General features: G+C 49.1%; 1 protein-coding gene across 3 annotated transcripts in view; it reads left to right on the forward strand.

Annotated features, from left to right (window-relative positions):
* spn-E (tudor domain containing 9 protein spindle E) overlaps positions 1 to 25,092 on the forward strand; it is a 176,914-nt gene that overhangs the window by 52,883 nt on the left and 98,939 nt on the right. For all 3 annotated transcript variants that reach the window (XM_075866907.1, XM_075866908.1, XM_075866909.1), the window contains 5 exons: positions 6,375 to 6,459; positions 9,733 to 9,790; positions 11,944 to 12,048; positions 14,937 to 15,034; positions 16,660 to 16,791. In XM_075866907.1, coding sequence (XP_075723022.1) covers positions 6,375 to 6,459; positions 9,733 to 9,790; positions 11,944 to 12,048; positions 14,937 to 15,034; positions 16,660 to 16,791 — 478 coding nt within the window. The remainder of the gene's footprint in view (positions 1 to 6,374; positions 6,460 to 9,732; positions 9,791 to 11,943; positions 12,049 to 14,936; positions 15,035 to 16,659; positions 16,792 to 25,092) is intronic.

Raw genomic sequence — 25,092 nt, forward strand, 5'->3', positions numbered from 1 at the left:
AAATTGTACAAGCTTAATGATACATTGTATTAGCATATTTGTGGTGAAAAGAAATGTGATTGAAGTTTAGTTCATGTACAGAGTGGTCCACTGTCAAAAGGAACGCCGGAGTGCGTGTCGTCTGCTCGGCGCCTCCGCCTGCTGGCTGCGGCAACTGTGATTGCGCAGGAGCAGTGATCGCTGTTGGTGGCGCCTGTTTGTCGTCTGCCACAGTTGCGGCATTATTTATTCACCAAAATGCTTTTTTATTCACCAAAAATAACAATTAAGTAGTATTTTAGATGATCTAGTTTCATTTCAGCTTTGCCACAGCTTTCCATCCTAGCGTGGCCATGCAGCACGCACACAAATTTCAAAGAGTGGTGCCTGCTGGCTTCACGTCGAGCTGAAGCGCAGTCGCAACTGTAGCAGACGAAAAACGAGCGCCGCCCACAACCCTTCCTGCTCCTGCGTGAAACTAGTTGCCGCAGTTGGCCGGCGGTGGAACCGGGCGGACGACACGCGCTCCAGTGTTCCCTTTAAAAGTGGACCTTTTTTTACAAAGGCTGCCGTCTGTATAAGGCGGTCCACTCCAATCAAGCTGCCACTTTGCAGCTTTTTTGTCTGGTCATCTTTGCAACCATGTGTCAGTATGGGTTGATTTTAATTATATTGTCACAATGAGTCACAAGTACTGGGGGATTTATTAAACCACCAGGTAGCTAGCACTAGGACGATGCGTCAGTCGTGGCTGGCTCTCAAGCAGAGAAGAAGCACGCGATCTTCTTTTTTTCTCCAGATTGAGAGCCGCTCTTGCTGTCAACCCACTACGTGCTGGTGGCATTATCCCCCCTTCCGAAAAGAAAAAAAAAACAAGTACCAAAAAGAGGAAAGGAAAGTACATAGCAGCACCGCGATGCTACTACATAGGCACGTGAAAAAAAATTGAAAATTCGGATAAAGTGAAAGTAAAAATTGAAGAGCGTGCCAATATAGGAAACGTCAATGAACGAGAAAGTAAGTTCACAAAATAAACAAAAACACAAAGAACGCTGTACGGTAAAGGAAAAGTTACGAACAACGCGCAATAAATGGTTTCATGCGCAACACATGAACGACGTCCGGCCTCAGCCGTGTCCTGCTCCGTGCATGGGGTGTTGAGTCTGGAACCACTTCGTAGTTCACGTCACTGACGCGGCGTAACACTTTATATGGGCCAAAGTACCGGCTCAGCAACTTTTCACTAAGGCCACGGTGGCGGACGGGCGTCCACACCCAAACTTGATCTCCGGGGCTGTAAAACACTTTTCTGTGGCGGGTATTATAGCGTCGTGCGTCTGCCTGCTGTTGCTGGCCGATGTGAAGTCTCGCGAGTTGCCGGGCTTCCTCAGCACGCTCTGCGAATTCTTTGGCGTCTGTTGCAAACTCGTCTTCGTCCTGACACGGTAGCATTGAGTCTAGCATGGTCTGCACTTCGCGGCCGTAGAGAAGCCGAAATGGCGTGAATCGCGTGGTCTCTTGCACGGCGGTATTATACGCGAAGGTCACGTAAGGTAAGAACCGGTCCCATGTTTTGTGTTGTACGTCGATGTACATTGAGATCATGTCTGCGAGGGTCTTATTCAGTCGTTCGGTAACTCCGTTGGTTTGCGGGTGGTACGCAGTTGTCCTTCGGTGTCTGGTGTTGCTCAGTTTGAAAACTTCGTCCGTAAGCTGCGCCGTGAATGCCGTCCCTCTGTCCGTTATTATACTGGAAGGAGCACCATGTCGTAACACGATGTGGCGCATGAAAAATTGTGCTACCTCAGAAGCCGTGGCTCGTGGAATCGCCTGGGTTTCAGCGTAGCGTGTCAAATAGTCGGTCGCGACGATCACCCATTTGTTGCTGTCCACAGACATAGGAAACGGCCCGAGAATGTCCATGCCGACTTGGTCGAACGGCGTGCAGGGTGCTTCAATGGGCTGAAGCAAACCAGCTGGCTTAACAGATGGTTGCTTTCGGCGCTGACATTCCCGACAGCTCTTGACGTACTTCTTTACGCTTGCTGGAAGTCCTGGCCAATAGTACCTCTCGCTCACTCTGGCAAGTGTCCTTGAGTAGCCCAGATGACCGGATGTGGGTTCGTCATGGCAAGCGAAGAGGACGTCGTCTCGCATGTCTCGAGGAACCACCAGGAGGTAAGCACGGTTGTTCGAACGAGCGTTCTTCTTGTACAGTACACCGCCTCGCAGGCAGAACGACGTCAACGAGCGGGATAAATGACGTGGTATGATTGCGCCCTGGCCCTCTAAATGATCAATGATTGGACGAATCTCTGCATCATCTCGCTGTCGTTTGCTCAAGTCTGATGCACTAACGGCGCCCAGAAAGCCTTCGTCTTCCTCTGCTTCCTGACTGACGACATGAAGGGGTGCGCGTGACAGTGTGTCAGCGTCTTCATGCTTACGGCCGGACTTATGGACGATGGTGACATCAAATTCCTGCAGCCGCAAGCTCCACCGTGCTAGCCGACCTGAAGGGTCGCGCAGGCTTGCCAACCAACAGAGCGCGTGATGGTCCGTCACTATCTTGAAGGGACGACCATAAAGGTACGGGCGGAACTTGGTGATTGCCCACACGACTGCGAGGCACTCTTTCTCCGTAGTGGAATAATTCGCCTCAGCACGGGATAGAGAGCGGCTGGCGTAGGCTATCACTCTTTCGATGTCCTCTTGACGCTGAACGAGCACTGCACCGAGCCCAATGTTACTAGCGTCGGTATGGACCTCCGTGTCAGCATCATCGTCGAAATGAGCGAGAACGGGCGCTGATTGCATGCGCTGTCGCAGCTCATCAAAAGCTGCTTGTTGCTCGCTTTCCCAGACAAACGACGTGTCGTCCCTTGTGAGACGAGTCAGAGGTTCTGCTATCTGTGAAAAGCCATGAATGAATCGGCGATAGTAGGCGCACAAACCAAGGAAGCGCCGGACGGCTTTCTTATCGACAGGAGCTGGTAATTCGGCAACAACGGCAAGCTTGTCCGGATCGGGACGGATTCCTTCGGCGCTAACTACATGTCCAAGAAATTTTAGTTCTTTATAGCCGAAGTGGCACTTCTGTGGCTTTAGTGTGAGGTCCGCCGATCGGATAGCCTCCAGCACGCTGCGCAGGCGGTGAAGGTGCTGCTCGAACGTGGTAGAGAACACCACCACATCATCAAGGTAGACAAGACAAGTCTGCCACTTGAGCCCTGTGAGGACAGTGTCCATCATTCGCTGGAAAGTTGCCGGTGCTGAACACAAGCCAAAAGGGAGCACTCGAAATTGGTATAGGCCGTCTGGAGTCACAAAGGCTGTTTTCTCACGGTCTCGCTGATCTACCTCGATTTGCCAATACCCGCTTTTGAGATCGAGAGAAGTGAAATAATGGGCACGACGAAGTCTATCCAGCGAATCGTCGATACGTGGTAGCGGATACACATCCTTTTTCGTCACGTTGTTAAGCTTCCGGTAGTCGACGCAGAAGCGTAGCGACCCGTCCTTCTTTTTGACAAGTACGACTGGAGATGACCATGGGCTGTTAGATGGTTCAATAACGCCATCGTCAAGCATCTCGGTGACTTGCGTACGTATCGCTTCACGTTCTTTGGCTGACACGCGGTAGGGGTTCTGGTGTATCGGACGTGCGTCCTCGTACGTGATGATCCTGTGTTGAGTGATGGACGTCTGGCGGATCTTTGAGCAAGTTGCGAAGCAAGACCTGAACTCGAACAAGAGCGCTCGTAACGCAGTCTGGTTAACGGTGGACAGATGAGGATTGATGTCAATATTACTCAGTGACGTGTCTGCGGTATCCACTCTTTCCGACGTGAGACAGTTGGTGACGTTTGCTACTTCGTGGGCAAACGCTATAGAAGTGCCACGGAAAAGATGTCGATGCTCGTTGCTGAAGTTGGTTACGAGCAATTCAGATCGGCCATCACGAAGGTGTATTACACTTCTAGCTACACAAATGCCTTGCTGCAGGAGGTGTTCTAAATTTGTCTCAGCCACCACATCGCCATCGCCCAAACCACAGCATGTTACGTCGACTAGAACACTTGTTCGTGGAGGAAGCGTCACACTCTGTTCAGAAATACGTAGTACGTCGACACGCCTTCCACCATCCTGCACGTTGATTGCTCGCTGGGCTGAGAATGTGACGCGGCGCTCTTGCAGATCAATGATAGCTCCATTTTCTTGTAGAAAGTCAACCCCCAGAATGACGTCACGGGAACATTCGTGTAGAACAAGGCAGCTTGCTACGAATGTGTACCCTTGAATTTGTACTCTAGTTGTGCAGGCACCCAGTGGAGTTACGACGTGGCCACCAGCTGTCCGAATCTGCGAGTTATGCCACGGCGTGATGACTTTCTTAAGCTGCGTTGTCAGTTTCCCGCTCAGTATCGAATAGTCGGCGCCGGTGTCCACTAACGCATTAACTGCACAACCATCAATTGTCACTGCTATGTCGAGTGAAAGTCGGCCATCCTTTGCAGCAGTACGTGATGTCGGACCGGTTTCTGTACAGTTCTGCGTCAATGGGAGGTCTTCAGCGCTTCGACGTTCAGCGACCCCGCCCCCAGAGGTCGCTTGGTCTAGTTTTCCCGACGGGGGCTGGGAGACCGTGTGGTAGAATACCGCTGGGGCGTTGATGAAAATCGCCTCGGTGATGGCGAGCGCGACTGGCGCCCGGCAGATGGTGGTGCATGCTGCTGGGAGAGGTAGTTTTCGATGTCGCGCGGTCTCTGGCCGTAACGGGGTGGCGGTGAGTACGCAGAGAAGCCGCGAAGCCCAAGACGGCGATATGGGCACTGTCGGTACAAGTGATCAGCTTCTCCACAGTGAAAGCACAGAGGCCGGCGATCAGGTGTGCGCCAAACATCAGACTTTCGAGGAGACGTGCGCCGATCGTCGATGTACTGAATTGGTTGCACTGAACGATGGGCGACAGAAGCACCAGGGACAAAGGCCAACGGTGGTGGCGTGTACGTGCCTTCGTAGTACGGTATGTGCTGCGCTGACTGTAGTGAAACAGCAGGAACAGGATGGATGAATAATGGCGGCGATGCAGCAGGGCGTTTCAAAGCTTCCGCGTAGGTTGTCTCACGGCGGTATTCAGCAGGAGCTGGCACAGCTGTATCATGAGGCAAGGTGTCCCGGAGGGCCTGGTGCAGCTCATCCTTGATCACAGTTTCAATAGAGTTTACTGTAGGATGAGGTGTTACACCAGCCTTTTGTAACTCTTCACGTATTATACCACGGATGAGTTCACGTAGACAGTCGTTGTTGGTTCTAGTGGCGGTGAAAATGTCGGCAGTAGACATGCCATTGACTTGCCTGTTGTATTGGTTGGATCGCTGCTGCAGCATTTTTTCCATTGTCACGGCCTCGGACAAGAACTCCGCGACCGTCTTCGGAGGGCTGCGCACGAGGCCGGCAAAAAGCTGGTCCTTGACACCGCGCATCAAGTGACGCAACTTCTTGTCCTCCGTCATTCTTGAATCAGCCCGTCGGAAGAGGCGCGTCATGTCTTCGACGAACGTGGTCACAGTTTCGTTTGGCAGCTGGACGCGGGCCAGAATAGCTCGTTCAGCTCGTTCTTGGCGATCAGCACTGGCATAGGTCTGCAGAAGTCTACGACAGAATTCGGGCCACGTCGTCAGCTGTTCCTCTCGGTTTTGATACCATGTACGTGCCCCGTCTTCGAGATAGAAGTAGACACGACCCAGTTTCGCCGCGTCGTCCCACTGATTCAAGGTGGCTACGCGCTCGAAATCCGCCAACCAGTCCTCAACGTCCTCGTGCTCCGAGCCATGGAACGTCGCCGGTGCGCGTGGGCTTTCCAACGTGTAGCGGTTCGACGTCGTGCTTCCCGTGCCGGTTGCCGATGTTTGCACCGAAGCGCTGGTCATGTTTGTCGACGTGGTGGGAGCAGTATCGTCGGCTTCCGGAGGCAATCCCCTGATTCGGCGGCTGGTCCGATGCACGGGAGTATTCACTGGCACTGGACTCGTATCGCGGCTTCCCGGGGGGGTCTGCAGCATCCGTGAGACTACCCAGCACCTCCACCAGTTTGTCACGATGAGTCACAAGTACTGGGGGATTTATTAAACCACCAGGTAGCTAGCACTAGGACGATGCGTCAGTCGTGGCTGGCTCTCAAGCAGAGAAGAAGCACGCGATCTTCTTTTTTTCTCCAGATTGAGAGCCGCTCTTGCTGTCAACCCACTACGTGCTGGTGGCAATATTTATATGCTTGATTGTTGCGAAACACCGCAGTTGTCAAGTTTGCTTTGTTTTTTTTTGTTTTTTTTTCAGTTTTAGACTTCATTGACTTGAAGTGTGTTTTTTTTTCCTTTCTTTTTTTTCTATAGATGGAAGGTGCTTCCTCTGCACTCCACGGTGACTCAGCAGGAACAGCAGTCGGTCTTTCTGGCGCCTCCCAAGGGTCACCGCAAGGTAGACTAAGGCCTGAATAAATTATGTGCACACCATTGTAAAACAAAATATCGGTTGCTATAACCAAGTGTATTCCAAAGTCTTGTAAGTAATAGTATTAAAATACAGTAGACTATCAGTAAACGGAAATTTGTTTAACGGAACTGCTGCTTAAATGGAACAAATGGTTCTGACAAGATTGGTTTGGTTCTTGCATTGTGTGCCCCTGTTCATCTCTCAGTAAACGGAACTCTGTTAAACGGAACACATTTTACTGGTTCCTTCTGGTTTCGTTTAATGAGAGTCTACTGTACACATAAAAAGGTTTTTCACTATGGCAAATAATTATAGTGAAATATTTGTTATAGCAGAATATTGGTCATGACAATGTGTGCTATGACGAAGCTTTCCTGTTGGAAATTCACCTGTTTAATGAAATTTGTTTATATTTTTTGGAAAGAGAATTTTATTGTGCACAATTTGGTGTCCTGCAATGCGTGCTGGAGTACTTTTCAAGCTGGTGAAAACGTTCTTCCCGACACGCATCAAAAATAACTGTTTTCGCACGGTAACGAAAGAGTCAAGGTTAAATGATGTTACCCATTTTTCAAAGCGACCCTGCAGCACTTTTTCAAGCAGCTGTCGAATAGATTCACTACAGGAGCTCATTGCCCCACAGATTTACTGCAGCAAAATTTCCGAGAGTATGTCCAGTACGAGCAGAGATATACAAAAACTAGTCGCCCTCTGCAATTGCATTCTCTTTTCTCTCGTACCGACCAAAGCGCTGGAAGCTAAGCAGGGCGGGATGGGAGGAGCAAACAAAAAACGTCACGCGTGCCTCGAGACCTTGGGCACTTTTCCTTTTTCTTCGAATGCACGGCTTTTCAGTGCGATCGTGCACGCCTGCATGGACAAGACGCGTAATCCTGGGGCGGTTCCTGTAACATCCGAGCGAGCCATACTCAATCGGCCAATGCCTGATACAACAGCTGTGACGAGTGATTTTTTTAGCTTTTTCCCGTCAGTTGTAGAGGGAAGCCTAAGAAGTTTCTAGCCGACTTTGAGAACTCTCTGTAAATTGCAGGATGTGTGCTGCGCTGTAATATTTGGCTCGTGTGTTTTCGGGAGCCTCTGCTACTACCGATCGGCAGAAATTTTTTACCATACTCTTGAAATGTTGCATGCTTAAGAAGTGTTGCAGCGGCCCCTTTAAGAGCTTGTTATCGACCTATACCATGGTTACGCAATTGTAGGTCAGCCCATTTTATCTTAATTTGAAATCCGAAGTTGTGTGTGTGTGTGGGGGGGGGGGGGGGGGTGTCGACCTACATTCGAGTCGACTTAAAATCATGTAAATACGGTATGCTTCGAGTGTATAAAAATTTTAAAAAGTAGGAGATTTTATATACTTGCATAGTACCGAAGTTTGAATCCTGCTGCTATTCAAGGTTTTTTCCACCTTCTTTGGTGCACAAAAGTGGCATTTGTGCTGGCCTTGTTTAAATTTTTAAAAGCACTGTGCAGGTTAGTTAGGGGATGACAAATATGCCCTTTATAATATGTGATATATATATACTCTATTCAAAATTATTCGATCAAAATCATCATTCTCTTTGAATTCGCATCAAACCCAAAATGCACTATTCACACAAGCCTAGTAGTAATGACCCATAACAGCTAGTAGCCCCTTTTTAATTGTGGTACACTTTTCTACATGATACCTGATTACTGCAGTGAAAGTCTGTTGAGCATTTAGTTGTGAAAGATGATCAGAAAAATTTTAGAACTGCTATTCTTTGTTGTTATTTTCCTATCATGGTCATGTTTGGGTTGTTTTTGGGATGATTTACAGCTGTGCCTGCAAAATAGGGCAGTTTGCTCAAAATACAGCGGTCTCCTGTGCAAATTGGAGAGTTGGCAGGTCTGCACATTCTCAACAGTTGTGCATTCTAATATTGCGAGGCCTCGCTTTTTCGACAAGACCATCCGTTTCGTCTTTTGGTTCGCATTCGCCTTTCATAGGATATCTGATTGCGTGTACATGGCTTACATCAATGTGGCAGGAACATGTAAAACGATGTTGCCTTGAATGCATCATCGATGCGGTATGATGATGCTGCCTCGAGCACTGCAGCACGTGTCGACACTTCGAGGGGAAAAAAAAAAAGAAAGCGCACGACGGCAGTGTCATTCGTGATCTAAACACGAAAGTTGAAGCCTTCAGGATTCGCACATCCAACTGCAGATGCTACAACATGCCGTTGATGGCCTATTCTGACGAACTAGCGGCGCGCTACGCATGCCCACGCATCAGTTCCTGCGCCTGCGGGTCGTTGGCACGTTTTCTGTGACAGCGCGACGGCGCCTGCTCACACCTGGGCAGTAGCGTAGGTTTGTATGAAATGTGATGGGGGTGAGAATTGGTTCACAACGACCATACACTATTGCGTTGCAGACTCAGGGGCCCGAGGTGGGACCAAAGAAAAGATCGCATCACCCCAGAATACGTACAATCGACGATCGTATCACCGATTCCTTGTTTGCATATAGCTAGGCATGATACTCTCGTCAGTATGAATTGCTACTTTTAAAATTTTGCAGCTGTCCCCGATATCTTTTAAGCTAAATTTCTAAACGTAACATTCGAAGCAGGCATCGGTTAAATGTAGTTGCAGAGAAATCAAAAGCTACAACAGTAGACACTAGTTTATGTAAAGCTTTGAAGTTTGCATCTGTTGAATGTGGTTACAGAGAAATCAAAAGCTACCACAGAAGACACTAATTTGATCGATCCTAACTCGCGATGAACACCGAGGCAGCATGTTTCAGCTTCGCTCATTAACCATTGGTATGGAGTGCTTAAGCCTTCCTTTTTATTTTTCGTGGTTGGTCTGTAGTGAAGAAATACATGATATATCCACTTCAATAACAATTCGAAGTTCAACGTCACGAAAAGCTGTTTAATGAAACTTTGCACGATTTATGATGTCTTCAGGTAGCCTTGCCAGAAAGCCTTGAAAGTTGCACGCGCACTTAATGGCATGGGGTGCCGAATATGCAGGAACTTGCTGCTCAAGCAAGCTTGTGCACTGCAAGCACTCCAGGCATTGGGCAGGGTTGAAGAAGCCGGCTGGAGGAAACGGTTGGAAATAACCAGCGTCGGTGTGAGGGCTGTACCTAGTCGAAATCACTAAAACTAAGAGTGCTGCCCCAAGAGGAGTGCAGACAGTGCATCCAGGAGCGAGCTGTGTGTGCTGATGTCACTTACTAAATCTTGGCGTCTTTCCGCAGATCATCCTTTCCACCAACATCGCGGAGAGCTCCATCACTGTTCCCGACATCAAGTATGGTGCGTATGAACTTGGTTGAGGCACGTTGGCAGGCTAGGCCGTTGTACCTTTACAAACCGCAGTTGACGTCGATGAGTGCAGACGCCAATGCGAGGGAGACAAGGATGTCCTTGTCTCCCTTGCCTTGGCGTCTGCACTCCCTCTCTATCTCTCTCGCACTAATACCACTTCGTCGAAATGTGCACAACCATCTAGAGCAAAACAGTCCATTCTACAGTAGCTAGTGTTCTTTCACAGTACAATGTGTTACCGAAGAGGTACAGAGAAAATCTTTTCTTTTTCGTTCTCGTTTGGTTGCGCTTACCACTTTGCATTGCGTACACTCCAAAAAGTTATAAAGAAAAAGGGTGTTTTTTTGTTCTACAACAGTAATCGTCAACTGGCTTGCGTGTGTTTTTTTTTTCTTGAAAACTCTGTGCTGGCCACTCTCCCTTGAGGAATGCTCCATCGCACTGATAGCCTACAGGCCGGTGACCTTAAAGTGCGGGATGCGCAGTGACAATGCAAGGAAATGAATGCAAGACAGATGATAATTATTCTTGTGGGACGAAACGGCGGCCTTTTTGCTCTGCCATTTCTTAGTGTGTACGTTGATACGTGAACGACTGCTGGCACCAATGGAAAGCTTCCAGTTTCGTGCAACATTTTGTTCACTGCATGCCAGCGTAAACTAAGTCTCTTTCATTACAATAGCAGTTCATAGGCAGTAGAGATAGTACTTGTAGATAGACACTTCTGTGCCACTCCCTCATCGTTCGTGGTTGTGTGGGAGTCAACGGTAGAGGTTTACGTCTGTGCCACTGCCTGGCCCGCCTTCATTGCATTGTCACGGGGGTCGTGATGTTGATCGAGGCAGCAGTTCGAGTTTTCAATACTGGGCTTTTTACCTGGAAAGTAAAATGTCACTCTACTGGTAACACAATGTCTGCTGTCGACAGTCTGTCCAGCAGGGAGGCGCATGGGCGTTTAAACATGAGTCATCGAAGATTCCGTCATTATTGATAGTGGGCGCATACGTTCCAAAACAAACTTTAGCGTTCGTGTTGCTCGCACAATTTCATCACAAGGTTCTAAAATTATCTAAATGGTTCTGTGTCATTCAGGTGCAGTTTGCGCAAGACACCAGTTACACGTGTAATGAGGTGGTAACATAAAAACATGAAGAAATGAGCATGTGTGGCAGTAATGGTACACTCAAACCTCGATATAACATGGATATAAGGAAATATCGGTTATAACAAAGTAAATTAAAAGTAGTCTTGCTATGGATACAGTGTTTGAAATAACCTTTATAACAAATTTTTCTATATAACAAACTCATTTTTTGTTAAGTGCAACTTTGTTGAAATGAGGTTTGAGTGTAGTTGATGCATTCCAAGTTGCAGGCCTGCAGAGGTGCAACGAGCAGTTGCACTCTTTTCCCAGTTGTGGCTGCTGCTTGTGTGCTCTATTGAACAGTACTAAATTTCTTCTGTAAGACAACACGATAAGTGTTTGTCGAAAAAGTCTCTCTTTCAGGAAAGTTGAGGGCCAATGTAGACTGCTGAGACGAATGCTACGTTTACTAGTGTTCGTGATGAGGCAAACCACGCTGCGTAAAAACGGCAAGCACACTGAAAACCAGAAGCGACGATATTTCAGTTCATTGTTTCGGCAGTGATGCGTAATGCGATGCGGGAAATATCGTTGAAGGGCTGAAACATCTAACAGTGCGTGAAATGCCTGTACGCCTTGTAAACTTTTGATGACCTTGGACAAAGAAAATAAATGCGCACAATGTTTTTGCCATTTCCTCAGCACTATGTAGATTGGATTCTGATAAATCTTAAAGTTGAAATGTTTTCAATGCTCGACCAAACTGACTAGTCGCAACTGCATGTCTTGCGTTTACTGTGAAGAAGCAATAATATACATGAAAGAGAAACCTAAAGGATATGAGAATGCTGTGTGCCTTTTTTCTTTTCGTTTTCTTTTTGCTAGGTGTTAATGATAGGTTTCCAAAATTTTGAAGAAGGTTGGGTGGGCCCCTGTGTATAGCTATGCAAAGCGTACAACTGTATTGGTATTTATGTCTGTACAACTGCATTAGAGGTTGTATCAGTCTTTCTTTAATATGATACCCGGTCTTATATTGCTTTTTCCATTGATCCAGTTGTGGACTTTTGCCTGACTAAGTGCCTGGTTTGCGACCCGGACACCAAATACTCGTGCCTCAAGTTGGAGTGGGCCTCGAAGGCCAACTGCAAGCAGAGGCAAGGTCAGCACCATCTTCACGATTTGCACCTTTTCTCAAATTATTTCCAAGTTGAACAAATTATTTTTAATGTGAGATTTCAAAAGAACAGTTGTCGTAGTGTGCCAAATAGTTGCTGGTTTTTTTACCAACTGCAAGCAGAGGCAAGGTCAGCACCATCTTCACGATTTGCACCTGTTCTCAAATTATTTCCAAGTTGAACAAATTATTTTTAATGTGAGATTTCAAAAGAACAGTTGTCGTAGTGTGCCAAATAGTTGCTGGTTTTTTTACAAACAAACAAAAAAAGCTTTTCTTTATAGCCACATGCACAGCTTAAGCTCAATGTAACAGACCTCAATGTAACAGACCTCAATGTAAAGACATTCATCCCTTTCATGGATCCGTGGTTTTGTGGATTACATAAGTCGTAAAAGAATAGTTTTTTAGTCTCTTGGGTAAAACTGAGAACATGATAATCAACATTTATTGCTGCAGTCATTGTTTTGTAGAATGCCCGTGTATTGGAACACGGCGTCAAAACTTCCTGTTTATTAACTGGCATGTGCAATACGGTCGAGTCCACATATAACGGCCCCACTTAAAACGAACTTTCGCTTAAAAAGAACAATATCCGCGTGACCATGAAAATATACATTGGTTCAATGGCACAAAATTGCACTTACAACGAACGTCTCCGAGCGCTGCTGATCGGTTACAGCAAACGGAGTCAGCGGTCTGCCGACTTCCCGGGAAGCCAATTTCGACCATTGATCAGGCATCGGCAAGGTGCCCATACATTCTTATTGTTAAACGCCGACCCTGCCTCCGTGCCCCTCTAGTTGCCGCTCTCCCTGACCACTTTTGTTACGCACCCCTCTGTCCTTTGTCCCACTGCTACTCTGAGCACCCCGCATTGCCAGACGAGGCCCGTGTTTTCACACTGCAACCGATCTTTCCAAGACCGGTTGGCCATCTACCCCGTTTTTGATCGCTGGTACTGTCGTTGACGTCACCGGCCTGGAGTGACCAGACCATTTGCCAACATCGTCGGCCACCGACTGTATCCGATAGTCTGCGTCTAGTGCACGCGCAAACGCTACCCCACCGACTCTGATAATTTGCAATTCGTTTCGTGTTTAGGACTTGTTCTTGCTCACTTCGCACTCTGCTCAGCATGCCTTCCGCGCGCGTGCGGAAGCACGAAAACGGCTTGTGCGCATGCGGAAGCACGAAAACGGCTCGTGCGCGTGCGGAAGCACGAAAACGGCTGTTAATTTGCACAAAATGAATTGAGAAATATCGAAGTTCGTGAGGCCGCACAAACCCACCGGCGCAACAAAACAATTTTTTCACCACGGCCGCCGATTCTTCGAACACCGTCTCGCGCACCGATTCAGGCGGCCGTGCACTCTTTCCAAGTTTTTCTACGTGCGAGTTTCGCGGACCTTTCAAGCAAGCTACCCAACCTGCCTCCTTTCCCTGTGTTTTGGTTTTCAAGGTCGCCCGCCCGCCGCATCCTCCCCTCTCTTTATCGCACGGAGGAAGGAATCTTTCATTCCCCCGTGCTTTATCGCAACTCCTTGCCCTTTTCTCGCAAGTCTGCTCCCCTCTCTTGATCATAACCCCTTCGCCCAACTCCACCGCTCTGCGACGCCCGCCACGCTTGCTTGAATTAGTTTCGTTTTCCGACTGGAAACGCGCCCAGAGCTGTTCTACACATGTGCGTGTCATGCTCGCTCTTGGTGTGTGTGTGTGTGTGTGGTCATGATGGCCGACGGGAGGACTCGCACGCTTTTTCGTGCTGCTCAACAAAATGTCGAAAGTTTGACCGCTTCGCTTGAGCGTAATCCGCGTGTTAGGTGCCGCGTTGCGGAGCACTTGCTCATAGCAGTTGACCACCTGGCAGCCAACTTGCCGCTTCGGGCGTCCTGGTATTCAGCTGTGGAGATAGTAAATATTTCGTGGGTGACAGTGACGACTACATGCGCGTGAAACTGTTTTCGCGAGGCCGACTTTGTCGACAACGGGCCCGATGACGAGCCTGAAGCTTCCGAACTGCGATCACGATTTGTGGCAGCACGTCGTCGACTCCGACCTGAGAGACCGGGTGGGACATCTGTTGCGATGGTTTAATTGCGGCCGATGATGATGCCGACACTGCGGAACCGTGCACGGATCGGGGCATTGTGAATGAAGTACGTGGTGAGAGCGATTTGGAGGAATCGGATTGCGAGAACGACGAAACTTGGGAGTCAGTGCCTCATGCAGCTTATGCCACGGGCCTTGGCGAACGAGCACCCTGCTGTTTTAAATGAACTCGAGACCGCCCTTATCGTTTCTGCTATTCGAAACACGTGCATCACGGACTTTTTGGGGCATAAAAAGTTTGTGTTCTCACTCGAAACTTTTTTTAAAAGCTGTGTTTCATTTACTACCAACTTCGGGATACAGCCAATGGATGCCGCGTCACGCTCAGGTTCGTTATAAGCGGGCTCGACTGTAGCTGGAAATAGACAGATCAAGTTGCCACCAATCTGGCCGCCATTGTTGATGTGGGCTCTGATGTAAAAGTTTGCGTCCGAATTGTACCAAAGCGGCACATTCTAAAAGACAGCGGAAGCAAAAGTGCGTGCATTAGGCGGCCCTAATTCGATGCTTTTCCATTCGTGGGCACTTTACAGAGCGAAACGGCAGTAAATGTTATTGAAACCTGTTTGTAGTAAATTGTTTGTCGTGTGGTCCTTCCAAAGCATTGTTCAACTTTGCAAGAAAAAAAAAAAATTATGGACACATAAAAGAAGACTGGGACAAACTGCTCTTCTGTCACCCCCCCCCCCCACCCCCCCACCCCCGTGCCCCTATCTCTGACACAAGCACCCGCATTTCCTTTTTTCATTTTTGAAACTCAGGTCGTGCCGGTCGTGTGTCTGAAGGTCGGCTCTACCGCATGGTACCTGTGGGCTTCTACGAGAACTACCTGCCCGAATACGGCATCCCCGAAATGCAGGTTTGTACTGGCTGGAGTGTTTTTGACTTTTTGTAGGCTTAGTTACATTCACTTCACCCTGTGGTGCAGTCTTTAACATACTTTCCTAAAACTAACTAGAGGGGACTCTGGCACTGCGATTTTTCAGCCACCAAGGGAATGATGGGTAGCACACTAATTAGCCTAGTTTTCGTGCTTGCGGCTTCGAACGCGCTTGTGGCTTTGTCTGTTAATTGCGTTTTGATTTTGTTTCGAATAAAAGGATGTACCGTTGTCAGCTTCGCGACCCCATTAGAATATGCGAGCGCAAAAAGGTCAAGGGATGGAGCGAAACTGCTGAGCCTTTGCTGATCTTCGTCTTCTGGCTAAGCGGATTCAGGCCACACAGAGCCAAACGGAACGTAAAACAGGAAAAATTTTACGAATCCGTGTACTACCCATCATTCCCGTGCTGGTTGAAGTGTCGTGCGTTGCAGCTCCCACCGGCACTAGCGCCAGAGTTCCCTCTAGTGTATATTTAAGAAACTCTGTGGTCTTTGAAATGTCACACTTGTTCTTGATGTTGTCTCTGCATTCCTACAGGCGTTGCATGCGTGTATGCGAATGATAAACGGATGTTCGTCGAGTATGAGCATTGGTTTCTTGATTCGAGCTGACGTTGCCCCAGAACGTTTGATGAAAGTAGCTTGCACTTCTGCTGAGGGACTATTACCTTTGCTCACACCTAGAGACATTTATTTGGGGTACTATAGTGGTATTTCGACTGAGCACACCTGAGCAGTTTTTGTCTCGTATAAGCACGGTACTACAATGCTTTTGTGTTGTAACCAACCCTCATGTCAGTGATGGGAAACTGTTCTCGCTTATAACCTGGTTGGCTGTTAGTATCAGTGTCTCACATTGACAGGCTCAAGTGTGTTTGAAAAAAAAAACAAAAAAAAGCTGCCACATACAAATGCCAAGAACCATCTATTCCGCCTTTGAACAACATTTGGTCTAATGTATTTACCGGAGTATAAGACGACTGGAATGTCGGTCGACCCCTCTAAATTGGCATGGCAAGAAAGGAAAAGAACGAGCACATTTAATTTAAAATAATTTTCAGCATATCCACGAAGTGAATGATGATGAGTGGGGCAAAGCTTCAGAGGGATTTATCTGTAAACCGTAAATCCTCTGTCTGTCCGTCCATCTGTCCGTCCGCACCTGCTGAGTGAGTCGTAGAACTAGGCGGTCATGTACCAAGAGACAAGCATGTACAGACCCACAACTTTAGGAGCTTTGCTCTTCAAATTCATTTGCGATATTTCGAAGGAAATGTAGAATTTCGGTGAGCCAAGGTGGCTTCGCGACAGTGCTTCAAAGCAATGCAGGAGAGCTAGCTTCAAGACATCGCAAGGATCATTTAGAAAGACTTGACGACCAAATCTAGTTTTCGATTCTACGTCGACCCCCCCCCACCATCTTCGGATTTCAAATAAGACAAAATGGGTCTACCTACAATCATTTAAGTACAGTATTTCTAGCCTAAAGATCTTGCAGTTTCAAGCAGCCGTTTTAGGAGACCCGTTAAAACGTGTAATGGTCGTCACCTGTCTTGTCTCTTTACTTTACATTGCTTTGTTCTATTGCTGTATGTGCTGCAGCGCTGCCCGTTGGAGCTGACGGTGCTGAAGGTCAAGAAACTGGGGCTGGACGAGCCACGGGCCATGCTGGGCCTCTGCCTGGATCCACCGGACCTTGGGGACATTGAACGAGCTGTTCTGGTTCTCAAGGAGGTTGGTTGTTGCAGTGACACCGCTGGGACGTTAAACCCCACAAATCAATCAATGCAGTGACACCGCGAAATATTGCTCATTAGACACTGTGAATATTGAAAATATGGTAACGTGAGCTCATTCTGTGTTTCAACAAGGAATCAGCGGTTCTTATTGATGTGAAACTCAATAATTCAGTTGTACCGTTGAATCTCGATAATTTCGAACTTGAAGGGGCCCGAAAATTTGTTTGAATTAAAAGAAGTTCGAATTGATGAAAGATAAATAAACAGAGGGCTCTCCATGCAGTGGTGCATGTGCATTGAGCTAACACACGAGGGGGAAGTTTAGGAAAGCTGACATTTATTCACAAACAACAGGACATACATTTTTAATTGAAGTAATCGGTGATGCGCGTCTGCACACGTTTGCCTTGCAGCGAGTCAATCAGCATAATTACTCGAATCTAACGCGCACCTTTTTTTCAGTTAAGGGGGGACGCGGCACTTCGGGACCGAAAACCAGCCAAAAAATCGAGTTTTCGCGGACCTTCTTTTCGCGTTCCCGACATCATTGCGCACCTATTTACAAAATTTCATAGCCGAATACCATCAACTTTTATCGTTATTCAACTTTAAAAAACCGAAAACGGGCGTCCTGCCCTTTAAATTGAGGGCGAATAGCGCAGGTTTCGGCTCTACGATACGCGGGAACTACGCGCTCGATCGGCGCCATTTTGGTCTTGTTTGAAAGAACGCGTTTTCAGCTGTTTTTTTTTATTCAGTAAGCAACATTGAGCGTTTCCCCGGCTCGAAAAACGGGGCCTCAAAGACGAATAGCCGCGCTCACTGCCATTGGCTAAACGGCGCACGTGACTGAAATGGCGCTTTCCGGTTGGCTGGAAGCTCGCGGCTTGCGCCTGCATACGCGACCCGACGCCATTTTGAAAGGGTTACCGCTGTGACGCCTCGAAATCGGCAGAGCACTCTGAAGCTTCTGATCGTATCGCCATGCCTGGAAACGCAAAAAAGTATCGGACCGTGCACGCATTTGGTCGCAGGAAACGCAAAGGTCGTGGGAGAAAGTCTACGAAGTCATCAGAGCCCTTGGTTGACTCCGACGAACGATGTGTCGACGCTCCGCGGCCGTTCAGCGATGGTGCGACCGAGCGCGTTGCCTCCGACGGCGATGACGGTGAAGCGAACTCCGGACGACTACGAATCGACGCCAAGGTGGTGACAAACGCCGAAGTTGAAGAAAATCATGCCCGGGAGAAAGCGACGCTCGACCGGCTTTCATCGGCGCCAGCAACTGCACGGAAAATTGACTTCTTCACCGCGAGTTGTAGCGAGGCAACCGCACAGGACTCGGACCACGCTGCTCCTTATCTGCTTATGCATCTAGATATCCTAAACGCGATAATGGGTGCCTTGTGTTGCAAAGCCTGCCACGGACCGGCTACGATCGTCAGAGGGGATCGGGACTACGGACTTGCCGTGAAAGTGCTAGTGCAGTGTGAAAGGTGCGGTGAGATCGCGAATGAATGGACTTCGCCCCGCGCGAACGGCACGAAAACGTGCAATCCGTTTGAAGTAAATCTTCTCGCTTCGAGGGCGATGGTGGCTACCGGCAACGGCCAAACGAAAATGAACGATATTTTCGCAACAATGGGCATCTCACACCGCGGTATGCACCACAAGACGTTTCAGCGGCATTTGAAGAACACGCTGGCACCCGCTGCAACGCGAGCGGCTGAGTCCGCTATGAGCGAATGTGCGGAAAAGGTTGGAACAATTTATGATGACTTGTGCTTCGGCCACCGGGGCAATATTGCCGTTAGCTACGACGGCACGTGGAAGACGCGAGGCCATTCTTCCCACATCGGTGTGGGCACAGTTATCGAATTACAGTCGCCGACCGATTTTCCGGACTCCAAAAATTCAGACTTGTTGGATATTCCGGACTTTATAAATGCACCGTCAGGGATCCCATAGAGCTAATGCATTGTTTCGACCGATTTTTCGGGCGAATTTGCCCCTGAAAGTTCGATTTTTCGGACTAAATCGCTCGTTTTGTGCCACGCCACAAGCCATTGTGAACGCCGCCATGTTGGATTTTCCGTCGGCTTGGCTGAGCTTGGTCTTCAAATGCCTTTCCTGCCTCCGAGATTAGAATGCGCACGCCATATTTTAAGTTTCGGAGGCCGTGTTTGCTTTTTAAAAGACGCGGTGATGGATGCCGTTTTTTCGTCTTCGGTCAGCACTATCGTCATCACATCGCACGGGGAGGAGGCGAAAGAAGGATTCTTTTATTGTCGTTGCAGCTTTTTTCAGTCGCCATTCTGCACGTGTTGTGTCGCGCAGCACGTGTTGCGTTCGCAGCGGCTATCTGCGGCATCGAATTTTGTGTTCTCGGTGCCATGGCTCCGCTATCTGTGCCATCGCGGGAGCCAGGTGGTGTGAAGAAGCGTGGGAAGTATACGACCCTGACGATGGAGAAGAAAGCTGCCATAATCAAGCTAATAGAGAGTGGACGTTCGCAGCTAGATGTCGTCGGATGACGGTCGACGCCGGATGGCGGTCGGCGGCGGAGATCGCCAATGCGGTGACAATTTTGTCGAGCGTTTACGGCGACGATGTCACCTTGGCGCAAATACGGGCAAACCAAATTGCCTTAAAGCGTAGTTTGAGGCAAGGCAGCATCAAGGACTTTTTTAAACCTGCCTGATGCAATAAACTTCAAATTTTTGGCGAAAACGAATTTTTCGGACTGTTCGATTTTTCGTACTTTTTTTCGGTCCCCGCCAGGTCCGAAAAATCGGTCGGCGACTGTATTTAGTGGCTACGTGTTGGACTACGTCGTTCTTTCCAACTTTTGCCTAGGCTGCGAGGTGGGCCCAAAGCCTAGTAGTGAGGGCTATCAAGAATGGAAGGCTAACCACAAATGCCAAAAAAATACGAACTGCAAAGCGGGGCAAATGGAAGTGGAGGCGGCTCTAATTCTATTTCAGAGGTCGCTTGAACGCCATGGCCTGCGCTACACAACTATGCTGTCTGATGGAGACTCTAGGACATTTTGCGCCATACAAGACGCCAAGGTGTATGGTTACATTGACGTGCAGAAGGAAGACTGTATTAATCATGTACAGAAACGGATGGGCACCGCATTGAGAAACCTGGTGCAGAAACAAAAGTGCGATGGGAAAAGAGGCCTTGGTGGGAAAGGCAGGCTCACAGGTGAGCTGATCACCAGGCTGAGCACATATTATGGCCGGGCTCTGAAATCGCATGAAGGTGACGTGGGCGAGATGCAAAAGGCTGTGATGGCCACATACCGCCACGTCGCCTCCACTGATGAATGCTCGGACCACAGTCTGTGCCCAGCTGGTGAAACTTCATGGTGTCGGCACAATGCCGCAAAAGCAAAGGGTGAGCCCGACCCCAGGCATGCCTACAATCTACCGAAAGACGTGGCAGAGGCATTACTACCGGTTTATACCCGGCTTTCAGAAAGAGCCCTGCTTCAGAGGTGCGAACGCGGCAAAACGCAGAACTCCAACGAGAGCCTACATTCGGTAATCTGGAGTTTGGCCCCCAAGGAGCACCATGCATCCCTGTTCGCTGTTGAAGCAGCTGTTGCAGAAGCAGTGCTGCGCTTCAACACGGGCAATTTGAATTCTGCAACGGCAATCTTAGGTGAAATGGACATGAATGCGACAAGTACTGGTGCCAGGAGAGCGAGAGAAAAAGACCACCGTCGCAGCATTGTCTCCAACAAGAAAAGAACAGCCTCATTGGAACTCCGGAAGCTAGTGAAGAGGAGGCATGAGCACAGAATGCATTCAGACTATGCTTCTGGTGCGTTTTGAGGTTGTCTTGTTGCATCTTCTGCAATAAAAATGTGTGCCCACGTTTTTTCTCGATTTCTCAAAACGACAATTTTCATGTGCTTCCCATTATGCCGGAGCAATATCTCTTGTTCTATCTAAGTTATCATTACGATTTCTTTTTTGTTTCGAAGATAAATGCAGGGGATGTGTCGTAAAGTAAGTTTTATTGTAATAATTTTTGGAGAAAATTTTCTAAATGGATCTTTTGTTTCAAGTGTAGATGGGGAAATTTTTCATGTCATATTCAACATCCCACAACTTTGCTTCGAAATAGCCCAGAACAATGATTTATACTTTATTGCACACTGTGAACATACCGAATTGGTTCTATAGGTTGCACATCAATATCCAAGTTACAGTTAATTAGCTAATTAGGCCTTAATTGAGAAATTCGCAGTTCATTATATCTTTAAAACTAATTGTCACAGCAAAAAAAGAATTAGATTTTGGAAATCAGCAGTAAAATCTACATAGGCTCTCCAAATTTGACTGAGGTACTCGCAAAAATAAAAGAGTTTTTGGAAGGTGTAGCATCCCCCCTTAAGCGAGTTCATTATTCGCATGCGCGTTAAAATCGAGTACGAAAAAAAAAATGAATACGGTCATTCTATTGCCATCGGCATTTCCAAAATGGCCGCCCCCTACGTGCGTCGGCATGGCGCGTTGACCATTTCTGCCTATGTGTTTCCCATGTGCGGCACTTCGTACGTGTACTGAGAAGTTCGTCATCTTGTAGTGCATTAGCGTCGACGGCATGGAAGGGCCAACTCCATAAACTCAACGAGTGCACCACGATGCCGCTTTTAAAAGAAAAATCATCGCGTGTGCAGAAACGAACGGGAATCGGGCCGCATCGCGGTCGTTCGGAGTTCCCGAAACGTGTGTGCGTGACTGGCGGAAACAAAAGCAAAAGATTGTCGACAGCAAAGCTTCACGCAAAGGCTTCAGTGGACCACAGCAGGGTCGGTTTCCGCAAATCAAAGAGCTGCTCGGCGAGTATGTGCTTGAGCAGCGAGCGGCACAGCGGCCCGTGACGCCAGAACTGCTCCAAGTGTGGGCTATGCAGTTAGCCATAAAAGAAGAGCTAATGCGGAGCCAGTTTAAAGCGAGCAGGTGCTGGCTAACTAACTTTATGAAGAGCAAAGGCTTTTCCCTCCGAAGGGGAACATGCATATGCGAAAAATTTTGCAGGGGAGTACGATGAAAAGCTTCACAGTTTTCAGAGGTTCGTCCTAAACTTGCGGCGCAACAACGGCTACCTGCTTGGGCAAATCGGGAATGCCGATCAGACGCCTCTTTACTTCGACATGCCTGGCACCACAACCGTCGAGAAGGGGGTGAAGCAAGTTCGCGTGCTGACATCGGGCCACGGTAAATCTAGAGTGACGGTGTGATGAGTGATGAAAACGACGACGGAAGTGCGGGGCAAGGCGCGTGTAATGCGCGCGTGAGGTCAGCCAATCAGCTGATGACCTGTGGTGGCCCATAGAGGTGGCGTGCCACGATTGGGCCACGTGTGACCATTACGTGGCGGTAAGCTTTGTGGCTGGGGACGAGCCGAAGTGGCGGCAGACGGGAGACAGCGGGCTGAAGCGTCGGACGCAGGTGATCCAGGTTCCGGCCAGGGAACGCGGCTGTCCACGCTACTGCCGTCCAACTACCAGCTGGAGTGACGTTGCCGGCACGAGTACTGCATCTTGGGGCGCGGCCTGGCCTGCTGTTCTCTTCCTTGCCGAGGACATCGCGGATCTCGGCGAGGCGTCTCCGTGGTCAGAGTTCGGCACAGCAACGTACGTGGCCTGGCTAATGGTCACGGTTGCGCCGAGCATCGTGTCTCGACGCAAGCTGTTCGCTGGACGGGCTGGCCATTTACACGCATGGAGCATCGCGTCTCCGATGCGGGTTGACTGCTCCGTAGTCGCACCCACGCCGTCAGATGCCGTCGTCACCAGAGCGTCGCACATCGGCAAGCGAGCGCATTCTACAGCGCCTTTCCGCCGCCTCCTGCCCTGCGCCTCATCGTCGTCTGTCGTACCGCCGATCTGGCCCTCAGGTGCCTTGCAGTTTCGGAAGACGTTAGGCTTGAGAGCTCGAGGGTTGAGGCCCCGAATGCAGAGGAAGCGGTGCGCCGCTCGAGAGGACGAGTTCCTGGCAGCGTTCCTGAGCCGGACGTGGGACCCGTACGTGTCGGCCAGGTCGAGCTCCGGTGTGTCTGTTCGAGGTTGAGTCCGTCGGCCTGTACAAGGTCCAAGGACGGGGCCTGCTGAACGGCTCCTGCCTGGGTGGAGTGGCCGGAAGCAGGTTCGTGGGCGAGGCCTACCGGGTGTGGTCCTCGTGAGCCATGTCCTGATCCTGGACCTCAGGAGTTGCGACCCTGACTGCTGGGTTAGCCGCGACGTCCGACTCAACGGCGCTGTACACGGTAGCGCATCCGTGTGCCGTCAGCCGTTTCAGCCGTGCACCTTTGCCCTCGCGCACGTCGACGACCGTATCATGTCGGGACGACGGGGACCCAAACTGTGAGACAGCGGTTTCTTCTTACGAACCGAGAACTATACGCGCTGGGCACTGAGTTAGCGTAGCCGCGAACTCTGCGCAGATTAATGGCGGTCTGACTCTCGTGCATGTTGCGTGATGCTTGGCGTATAGGGTTAGATATATATAGTTTTATTTTCTCCTGTCACTTCCTTCTCTAGTGTACAATATAAAGCTTCTTTTGTTCGCTTAAATTGCTCATGTTAATCCTTTCTCGTCCGCTATAAACAAACATAGTAACGAACATCCTTAACCATCACAGACGGCAATGCTCTGTTGCACGTCAGATGGGCACAAGCTTCCCTCGTGCCTCATATTTAAACGGAAGACGCTTCCGAAAGGAGTATTTTTCCCAAGTGGTGTGATCATGTGGGCCAATGAGAAAAATGGGTGCGCGTTGCAATCGAGGGCGCGGTAGAATCGAGTAAATACGGCAATTTCGCACGCAGCTTGCAAAGGATTTCTACTTCGGCTTCAGCATTCTCCTTGCAAGACAAGATGCGCGCGGAAATGTGCCGTTGTCAGATAGGAAGGACACCCGACGCGAAGCGTTTTGTCCCAGAGTCTCGCGTAACTCGTCAACCCATCATCATCCGTACGTCTGTCTCGGCACTTCCTCCCCCCTCAGCACCGACACTTTCTAAAGACAACAACTGCGTAGCGGAGAGCCGCAGCATGGCCAGCACGTGACGAGAAAGGATGAGCATCTCCACGCGGAGATAAAACCAATACTTTACGGCAGCTTCTTTTTTTTTCTCTTTTCGCGCGCGTTGTTGAAAGGAGAAGTGTTACTTGGCAGGGACAGGAAAGGGGGAAGCGTGGCACCGGCACGTGAGAGACCTCCCCTCAAGGTGCAGAGCCGCGCTCCCGCAAGGGGCAAGGGCTGCAGAAGATAGTGCCTTTTTCCTTTCTTTCAACCACACATTCATTCAACCCAACCACAGCTTTCTTTTTTTTTTCCTCTCTTTGCTCGCGGCATTGGAAGGAGAAGGGTCTTTACGTGACAGGGACAAAAGAAGGAGAAGCGGGACGCGGGCGCGTCACAGATCGGCATTTGGGAGAGAGCAAACATTCAATCGCAGCCTTTTCTTTCCTTTCCATTTCCTTCGCGCGCAGCGTTGAGGTGTCGCAGGTGCCGCCGCGGGATTGGGCGGGGTGCTGAGAGCATTTGCAGAGCGCGGTATGTTTGAATTAACCGTCACAAGTGCTTGTGTGTTCGAAATAATGGCCGTTTTCACCCATTTGAATACACATAGCTTTGACGGGACCTCATCTTGAGTTCGAATTAACCGGAAGTTTGAATTAAGCGTGTTAGAAATAATGATATTCGACTGTATTTGGCTTGTATCTCGGTTAATTCAGACAGTACCGTAATTACTCGAATCTAACGCGCGCCTTTTTTCCGGTTAAGCCAGTTCATAAATCGCATGCGCGTTAGAATCGAGTACGAACAAAAAAATTACGGTCAATCTATTGCCATCGGCAAATCCAAAATGGCCGTCCCCTATGTGCGTCGGCATGGCGCGTCGCCCATTTCTGCCTATGTGTTTCCATGTGCGGCACTTCGTACGTGCGCTGAGGAGTTCATCTAGTAGTGCATTAGCATCGACGGCGTGGAAGGGCCGACTCCAAAAACTCGAGTGCACCACGATGCCACTTTTAAAAGAAAAGTCATCGCGTGTGCAGAAACGGACGGAAATCGGGCCGCATCGCGGTCGTTCGGAGTTCCCGAAACGTGCGTGCGGGACCGGCGGAAACAAAAGCAGAAGATTGTCGACAGCAAAGCTTCACGCAAAGGCTTCAGCGGACCACAGCAGGGTCGGTTTCCGCAAATTAAGAGCTGCTCGGTGAGTAGCTCTTAATGTGCTTGAGCAGCGAGCGGCACAGCGGCCCGTGAC

The sequence above is a fragment of the Rhipicephalus microplus genome, chromosome 6 (assembly GCF_043290135.1).
Source record: "Rhipicephalus microplus isolate Deutch F79 chromosome 6, USDA_Rmic, whole genome shotgun sequence".
In the NCBI taxonomy this organism is placed as follows: domain Eukaryota; kingdom Metazoa; phylum Arthropoda; class Arachnida; order Ixodida; family Ixodidae; genus Rhipicephalus; species Rhipicephalus microplus.